Genomic DNA, 9,897 nt, shown 5'->3' with positions numbered 1-9,897 from the left:
TAAGAATACATACTTATAGCTTTGAGAAACCAATATCACTAATATAATATTTGATTTTAACTTTTCTATTATTCAGAAAACAATTGAAGCTTCAAACTCCATAGATACATTATAAATATCTTATAATGGTGTATTTTTACGTTACAGAAGAAGCTTGATTCCAAACGTGCGTATGGAAGAGAAGCCTAGAAGTTATAATCGTGGTAACCATCGTATTAGATCTAAATAAAAATATAGATACAATTGCATGTCATGTCATGCGAAAACTTAACTACATATGCAGTATATAACCCCTATCCACACGTGTCTAGCTCTCTCTGCTTAAGAAAACGTCATGGAATGAAAACAGTGCTGATTCAGGTTCATATATTAATACCAGGTGTATTACCGAAAAAAAAAAAAAAAGAATTTGAATTATGGAAGCAAATATGTGCGTTACAATTCCGTTAAGATAAGTGACAAGTGAACTATGAGAATGGCATAAATTAGCCTACAGAGTATACTTTCGTATATAATTCACAAAGAACCACCACACATCCTTAAATTTAGAGACGACATTGTATCCATTTCTCGAATAGCTAACCTTTTTTTCATAAACTCACTTCTGAAGCATATCTAGGCATTAAAGAAAACCACGTTTGCACTCGTACTCCTGAGGAACGAAGTACACTTTGTTTCTACTAGATGAAGTTACGTGCTTTACGTAGCTGGATGTATTTAAAACATACAGGGTGAATTAATGCAGAAAGGAACACGGAAAGAGATGTTGTTGGTATTTTTTACAGTTTTTTTCATCGCCTCTTTTCTTTTTTCTCTGGACAACTTTAAGTGAAATTGTGGACATGTTTTCCAGTTTTGTTAAAACACCTACACAAGGATATTATTAGTCAAAATCATCACATTCAGAATTTTTCTATAAGCAGTAGTTTATGCTATTACAAAAGTTCATATTTTGTTTCTAGTGATCTATGACATATATATTTTACCAAGTCAACGTAATAATAATGGAATCATTTACTTTGTGAGTATTATGAGACATTTTAAAAATACAAATGTAAGTGAATGACAGTGACTCAAATGGAACTCACATTTTATTTATCTAGATATGTTCTTCAAACATTTTGGAGTCTGGTGAGTATAGAAATTCCCTTATTGCCTTCCACACATTGAACTCATGAAATGAGAGATATAAAGTTTAAAAAAGTATTGCGATCTTTAGAAGATCGAATGCATATGAAGGCTTCTGTTAGATCTTATCCTTCTAATAGTATATGGACGTATGTTTGTTGAAAAATACTGTGCTCTCTGATGCATCAATCCTGACGTGGATCTGTTCTTTGTTTTATTCTTCTCTGTATCTCTCTGGCATGACGTGCAGCAACTGAAGAATTTACCACAACATGGCATTGAAAATGGCCGAAAGACAAACCAGTAGACGATTTCCCAGCCACTTATTAAGCTTGATCCTAGGAAGAGTCCGAATATTCCTCCAATGGAAACTACAAATATAATAGAACCTTTGAATGTAACTATAATCTAGCATTTATATCCAAATATATATTCACAAACACATTTTTATCTTGATAAAAGAATTCTTCATACTTCCTAATTATACAATCTGAAAGTGTTTAATAAAACTGAAATTTCATCTTCAATTTGTCCGTTCTAACTTCATGAGTAACATTTTCCATAAGCCAAAATTGTTGCCTAATACAAGTTCTAAGTAAATGGATCAAACCCTAGGGAGGTATGGGAAAAAACGTATATCACATATGACTTACTTAACTTCTTTACTGGTTATTAACAATGGCTTTATCGCAATGAGGGCAATAATATTTATTTAGAACTTACCAATAAGATCCATCCACCCAAACATGACATATGTCCTGTATCTAACCCCTCCGAGTGCCTTATAAAATACATCTAAATAACCGTAACATACAGCTGCGTTCATTTGGGACCTAGAAATAGAGAGCAATATACTTTATTGTAGTTTTGGACTACGTATATTAATAATAATTTATATTTATCCATTGTAACAGGCAACACTGATATACTACAAATAATATAAGCATTAAAAGAGACAGTATATGAATCATTATTACGAGTGTAGGTGTCACCTCACGCAGAAGACACGAGCAGTAGATTTAGTTTGTTGGTATACAGTGAGTTTTACAAATACAGTGCACACGTAAATAAATAATCCGTTTCAAGAAAATAAAAAAATGCGGATTATTCGCAACGAACAAAATATCTTTAAGCGAAACAAATTCATTTCTGTCAATTTTTCTCGCAAACTATGCATGATAATTTAACCTTCAGCATACCATTACATTAATGTCAATGTGATCTATTTATTTATATACATTTCATCTACAGTATTGTTTCTCAGTAATATTCAGTTTAGATATCTACAGTATAGTACATCTATAGCATAGTAGTATTTACTTCACAGTATGATTAGCTTCATGAGTAACATTTTCGTACATAGTACGCATTAAAACTGTTGTTTTCTCTAACCATTGTGATCTACTTTACCCTTCATTTTAGAAATATGCTATACATACGTACGAGAAGCGTAACACAAGTCTATATCTTTGCTCGTATGTCGATAGGTATGATATGAAAAATAATCAGATATAGCTATAAGAGGATTATCGGAATTGACTCACAAGAGAACATCTTATATTGATAGTAGCATTGCCCAATCATACAATGCACAATCGATAGAGAAGTGAAGAAAGGTGAGAAATCCAAAGTTTTACGGGCCGACACCCAGAAACACAGGAAGAGATACAGGGGAAAGAAGGATCTAGAATTATGTGAAGATAGCAGTGCAAAAGATACACTGACACAGAAAGAACTTCAAAATGATTAAAGTAATCAAAATGTCATTTACACAACGGTATAGTAAGCAAGCATTGTACCCACAGGCATGTTCAATAACATCATATGTAATGCAGTGTTGCCAACGGAGCACAAAAAGAATTTTTGTTAAATGGCACGGAACACAAATTATAACATCTAGCAAATCTAATTATAATATGAGTAGAACCATACCTGTGACGTAGTGTTGCCAACGTTTGAGAATAGGTCTATATGAATACCTATATAAATCTTGGATGTAGAAAAGTACATACAGTACATGATTCGAACTAGTTAAAACCAAATTATGAGATCACAAACAAGAATATGATAACTGAAGTACGAAATAAAGGAAGAACCACAGTGTCGAAGCAGTTTTGCCCAACTAAAAAATCAGAATAGTATCAAACACAACACACAAAACTGAAATGATGCATGAACTTGGATTGACAATTGGTTACCAGGCTCGCTTTTCTAATGCACAATATATTGTATCACCTCACACATTATTGGTAGTCAGTTTGGTAATGTTGCTGTTGATAAAGCTTTCCGCAGTATGTTGGTATGAGGAGAGGGTCGCTTGAGAACTTCATTTTGTGCTCAGTTGGCAACACTGCATTACATAATATGTTATTGAGCATGTGTGTGGGTACAATGTTTGCTTACTATACTGTCATGTAAATGTCATTTTCATTATTTCAATCATCTTGAAGTTCTTTCTGTGTCAGTGTCTGTTTTGCATTCGCATGATTCTAGATCCTTCTTTCCTCTGTATCTCCTGTGTTTCTGGGTGTCGGTCCGTAAAACTTTCGATTTCTAACTTTTCTGCACTCCTCTATCGATTGAACATTGTTTGATTGGGCAATGCTACTATCAATATAAGATGTTCCCTTGTTAGTACCAAAAGTATAGGTCCCATTTGCTCCATTAACCCTCTACTCAAACCGAAAACTTTCGTTTCGACCTTAATCCCTCCACTGAAACCGGAAATGGTAAAATATACGATTTCGGGTTTCAACACTGATAGTTATGTGAAGAACAGAAACGGTAATAGATAGCGAGAAGCATTTTATATAGATTCAGCATGGGCATTATAGTGTCATAGAAATCTGCTACCACTTCAGATTTGAATATTGATTTCTATATGGCGAAAACGGTAATGAACTACAATAAATAGTTTCTTAAGTGGGTTTCCTATCCCAAAAATATATTTAATCTTACCATCTAATCTTTTACTGAAATCGGAAGTAGTAAAGTTAGTACAACTTATGGTTCAAACTAGTTCCTCATGTAGTAATAATTGTAAGAGATAGCAAGAAAGTGTTTTTGGTTTAGATTTAGTGTCCGAGAAACCCTCTGTTGTAACATGAACTTATAGAAGTATTACTTTCTGTGTCTGTTGCTATTTTATAGTTTAGAAATGTGCCATAGCTTCAATTGTGAAACGAAGCTCACATATTTACCTCTAAAATATCCAATACTTTCTTCAGCTTTATGGTAAAGTAAACATTTTCGTATATTTACTCAACACTTGTTTCGTTCTTCCGCTCTGCCCCAATTATATTTCTTTTATAATCTTTCTTGGCTTAAATGTGTAGAACTTCAGATTTCATAGATATTCTAACCTGAAATTCGTTTGAAACACGTCAGACGTTTCGCTTGACAACTTTCAGGCGGCATCCAAAGGATCAGACTGTTTATTATTGTGTGTTAAGGCAAACTTTGTACTATGTGAGAACCACTAGAGTGGCAGTGTACAGCGAACTGAGCAGATGGTGATACTGTAAAATAGGTGGCCTTAGTGATTTCGAAAGAGGGCAAATTGTTAGCGCTCGCTCGTAGTTCGAGGGTGCCAAAGAAGCAAGTGTGTTGGGTGTGTTCGAAAAACAGTGCCTAAGGTGATAACGGTCTACAAAACTCACTGGGAAACCATATCGTCGAAGAAGAACAGTTCTCGGAAGAAAACCTTGAATGACAAGTTTGGAAGAGCGCGCTGCACTCAGAATCACCGTGTAATGGTGGTATAAGTGACGGCGGATCTCAAACCGAACCTCTGATCGAGAATCACAGACCGCTATGAATTACATGGCATGGTATGATGTGGGATAAGATTCCACCCGAAAAGGGATCATAATGCCTTAGCACGAAAGCAATGGTGCCACAAAGGTGCAACATGGACCAACTTATCCATGATCCATGAGAAGCGTGCCATAGTTGATACACTGAATGAATGAATGGGTGGGGATCAATTTGTGAAACTACGGCAGACTTTCAAACAACGCGTATTCAATATTAAAACCGGAAGTAGTATAACTTTAACTACCGACTGCAGTACAGATATAATATGAGACATGTAGTATCTTCATCTGATGTAGAATTCATATCAAAAAGAGTTTATCGCTGTCTTTTACAATTATTAGTATATAAGAACCAAAATTGAAACTGGACGTTATGCTAGATTTTACTTATTCCGGTTTCAGTAGAATAAGAACAGTCAGATGAAATATTTGCAGGGTGTCTACTGGTCATGAAAGTCATGGAAGTCATGAAAAAGTCATATATTTTGCTTAGTGGTCATGAAAGCCATGAAAAAGTCCTTTATTTACCCAACTGGTCATGAAAATCTGAAATCTCAGAGTATATTTTTATACTTCATACTTTTATACCTCATACTGCATGTACTGAAACAGTTGTATCAGGTCAGTAATTGTGAGAATTTCCCCCACCACTTAGTGCTGGCTAACTGGTACTTTACTGTCTTCCTAGCTGCTCCCCATTTCATCTTCTAGTCTCTGTAATATAGTAACAACTTTTCACTGTCCAACTTTCTGATCTGCTATTTCTTTACTTCTAAGAAATGTAAATTGTGTATTTTTGGGCCTTTAGACTTATGCAAATAATATTATTCGTTTGAGTTGGCAGATTTTAAATTTGATGATCTATTTTTTTAAAACGAATTTCTTTTATAATTTGTTTTGTCTTTGGGCAGTTCTCTGAGTGCTTAATTTCAAACACATTTCTGCTAGATGGATAATTATACTCAGAATTAAAACTTCAAATACAGTATAGAGTGATTCACTGGTAAGAGCAGGCCCGTATTTAGGTAAGTGCTATTCTGTGCTCGAACACAAGGCGGCAGAATTTTAGATTCTTTCTTTAAGATTCACAATAAGTGATATTTAAGACTAGCAACCCGCATAGTTCCTATGCACCACTGATGGTAGGGGTTTATTATTACTAATGGTAAATTTTTATCGCCATGGTCATGAAAATTTGAACAAAAAGGTCATGAAAAGTCATGAAAAAGTCATGAATTTACTTTCTGGTATTCGAGTAGACACCCTGATTTGTTCCGATGTTGAGTCCACATAAAGGAAACAGTTTGTTCAATTTTTTCACCCTATTAGAATGAAAAATAGAACCGGAAGTAATAGTAGGTTTGTTTTACTTCCAGTTGTAATACAGGAGTAAACTTAAAGATGAAATATATTCTTGCGGTACCGGAATCATATAAGAAAGATGCCTTCAGTATCACTGTTTCCCTCTAACATGATCAGCGTGGAAACGGAAAACTTCAACATTATTAGATTTCCAACATGTCTGGTATAAAACTAAATATAAATGTGAATATAAAAGTTATTCACGGACACTGAATGCATATCAGAAAGCCACTACTCACTGTCCTTTACCGTTTTTGTTCAATTGAGAGCAACATTGAAACTGGAAGTAGCAGTATTTTTCAGGTTGCAATAGAAGAATAGAGTTAGAGATGAAACATATTAGTATGGTACTAAATCCATATTAAAAACTCGCTTTTCTCTCTATTCCCTAACATTTTGCTCTATTTTGATCTCTGGTAAAACCAGAAATCATAGACTTCAGACACTTCTAGTTGACCAAGATCCAATGGAATGTTGTTCTTGGGACCTCGCGCAGATTCCGGAAGACTGTTGCTTGATATATCTTACCGTTTTGACCTATGAATATAAATATTGAAAGCTGAAGTAATACCCAATTACTACTACTTTCTAGCAGAGGCATATGGTATCTTTTCTTAGAATGTTGCATGAATTTCAAAAAGAAATCTTTTGTCGCTATTTGTTATAGTTTTCTTTCGTAATGGTGACAAACGTTGCAATGGGGAATGGTTGATTTCTACCAATTCCTGTTTGAAGAGCAGATTGACGGAAGAAATGAGATCTGTTCTTATGATGCCGAATCTATTACAAGAAACACACTTCTCGATATATCTTACTGTCTGCTTTATTGAGATGGATATTGAAAGTGCAAGAAGTAAATTCTTAAAATTCCCCTTCCTAGTGGAGGGCTATAAGTGGAGACTGTACATTTTCTTGAAACAATAAGTTCAATAAAACTGTTTTCCCCTACATACTACGGTCTTTTTACTATGACGGGAAACGTTGAAACTGGAAACGGTTGATCTATACCAATTCTAGTTTGAATATAGAATTACCGGATGGGACAAAACTACTATATATGACACCCAATCGATTCCAGAGAAACGTCTCTCATTATTTTTTAAGTTTTTGCTCATTGACGGTCTATATTAAAATCTTAAATGATAGGAACTTTCTACCACTTCTACTTTTAGTTGAGAAAATTGAATGGTGATGGTACCTTCTCTTGAGACGCTGAATCGATTGGAGGAAGAGGAAGAAACTCATTGTTCTCTATTGTCATTTTCATTCTATCGCAAACAACGTTGAAACCGACAATAAGGGACTTCTACCACATTTGAGCCCCGTCGTGACTAAATATTTAGTATACATGCTTTTCACATGAGAGATCCAGGTTCGATTCCCGATCTCATCATATGTTTCCGATCTCACGTTAAGCACGGAACTATGATTATGTAAAGAAATATAAATGTAAATATGAAAATGCATGCCAAAAATTAATTACACTTTTTAATCAAATATTTCTTTCTTTAAATGCATAAATTGGCAAGTAAGAAATCTACATTTGCTCCCGGACCGTTCAAGGAAAGTACATTGCTTCGCTCTTACAGCACTGGAAAAAGGAAAAAACAGTAGATAATAGATTCACTATTTATAATTGCGAAAACATAGTATTAGTCGTTTATATAATATTTTATATACGAAGGAAACGTTCTAATTTCAATGTTCTCGATCAAGATCTTAGGTAAATGAAATGGAATGATAAAGAAGTAATAGGCGGAATGAAAAGTGCTATTACAAGGAAAAGAAGACCCTTAAAAAAACACGCATGAGTTGCTGTTCACTATTGGCGCAAATAGAATTTCAGCCAGGGGGAATAAGTTGAAGCTCCCGAATTTGTACCGTTTTAGGATTTTAGTATCTCTTAACATAGGAAATTTTAATTTATCATATCTTGTTCACGGGGTCTTAAATCACTGTTGTTCAGTACAAAATTAATACAGAACAATACAGAATTCAAACAAGAATTTTAAACACTCCATTGTTTAAAGCGGACTGTACTCTTACAGTCACTCATAGATAGTCTGTGGATAGGTAGACAGTGTTTTAGTCTGTGGATAGCCTTTAAAATATTTTGGCTTGTAACATGGTGAAACATCAAGCATTCAGGTGCTATTCTAGATTTAAAAAATCGAAGTGCAAACATGTTCAATTCTTATCGACAAGGAATTTCAAACCTTTGTTAAACGCACTACAAAATTCCTTAGGATGGTAGCTGTGTTCATATTATCGTACGTTGGGGAAATTGAAATAAAAGATTGGAAGAGACAGACAAAGCCTATTGACGTTCGTGCCTTCTCATTTAAAAGTAGTTTATTAACTTCTCAACCTATAGTAATGTGGTTATTTAATTAAATACATTAATTAGTATTAAATATTATACAGTATATAATTCGATAGAATATCCTGAACTTTATTGAACACAATAATTAGCGTCAGAAATTAAGCGATTTAATTTTAATGTAGGGCACTTATGTCCATATTAATGATAAAAAGAAATCATACTTACGAAGCAACATAGGCATTTTCTATCTTGTACACGATTTTTGAACATGTTCTTAAGCAATTACAATCCAGTCCTTGGTAACTGGCATTCAGCTTGAATCCTGGTGTGTTAGGTGGTGCTCGAGTGTATCGCATTGAAGCTGTAACCATGGAAGAAAGTGTAATTACAAGAGTATAGTTGTAGTTTGGTTTGTAGTTACCATAGTGTTGTTTTAAAAATTCTTAAATTATATTTCATAGTATTGTTACGTATCTTATATTGTTGTTTTCATATTACAATTATAATAAAATCAGCTATGTTTGAAGACTTAAGTCTCTGGGTCTAGTCTGGTCCCTATAAATGGTCTGGGATAACTTGTTACTGAAATATACAACTTAAACAATTTACCTAGATACACCCTTGCAAATTTTAAACTAGTGAACAGAAAAACTTAAATTTTGTATCATGTAAAGTATCGCCAAGTGGAAATTGCTCGGCTTACACCGTGATACCACAAAGCTAAAAGTGTTGCTAACTCTGCATGAAACTGTATATTTTAATAGCATTACGTCAAGTTATCACATATTTCAAATGTGCGTGTGAAGCATAAATATGCAAACCAATTTGCCATACAGTGTTGCAAATTAACAACGCCATAGTATCACAGACATCTAAAAGCAGCCAAACATTAGAAGATTCTACAAAATTAATAAGGAAAGTTAGACGAACAGGAAAATGTGCACCCAAAGTACATTAATATCCCATCCTTCAGTCATCATACGACTTATTTCGAACAATCAGAAACAAAGTTTGTAGGAATTCAAAATTAGATTGTTTTTACAGTACCTTATTTCAAAAATTGTTTAGATAAGTATCAGATCAAATGACAACGTATATAATTTCCAATAAAATAACATTCATGATGTCGTTTACAGCAATTTGATATCTCATTCGGGAAATAAGAAAAGAATGTTACGATTTGATATATTGATTAAAATGTCGTATTTGTGGGAAATTTTGAAACCTTATTTCAAAAATTGTTTAGATAAGTATCAGATCGAATTACAA

At 33.9% G+C, this 9,897-nt stretch overlaps 1 protein-coding gene across 1 annotated transcript; it reads right to left on the bottom strand.

Moving 5' to 3' along the window:
* Positions 1 to 1,031: 1,031 nt before the first annotated feature.
* On the bottom strand, positions 1,032 to 9,032 carry LOC145672794 (uncharacterized). The gene is made up of 3 exons (XM_081741951.1): positions 8,854 to 9,032; positions 1,852 to 1,961; positions 1,032 to 1,499 (listed from the first exon to the last, which is right to left on the bottom strand). The coding sequence occupies exons 1-3, from the start codon at positions 8,997 to 8,999 to the stop codon at positions 1,216 to 1,218; spliced, it is 540 nt and encodes a 179-aa protein (XP_081598077.1). The 5' UTR covers positions 9,000 to 9,032; the 3' UTR covers positions 1,032 to 1,215.
* Between the last annotated feature and the right edge of the window lie 865 nt (positions 9,033 to 9,897).

This window comes from Thermobia domestica, chromosome 16 (genome assembly GCF_964235325.1).
Source record: "Thermobia domestica chromosome 16, izTheDome1.hap1.1, whole genome shotgun sequence".
Taxonomy (NCBI): Eukaryota; Metazoa; Arthropoda; class Insecta; order Zygentoma; family Lepismatidae; genus Thermobia; species Thermobia domestica.
The sequence above is the reverse complement of the archived record's forward strand: the minus strand, read 5'-3'. Positions and strand labels throughout refer to the sequence as shown.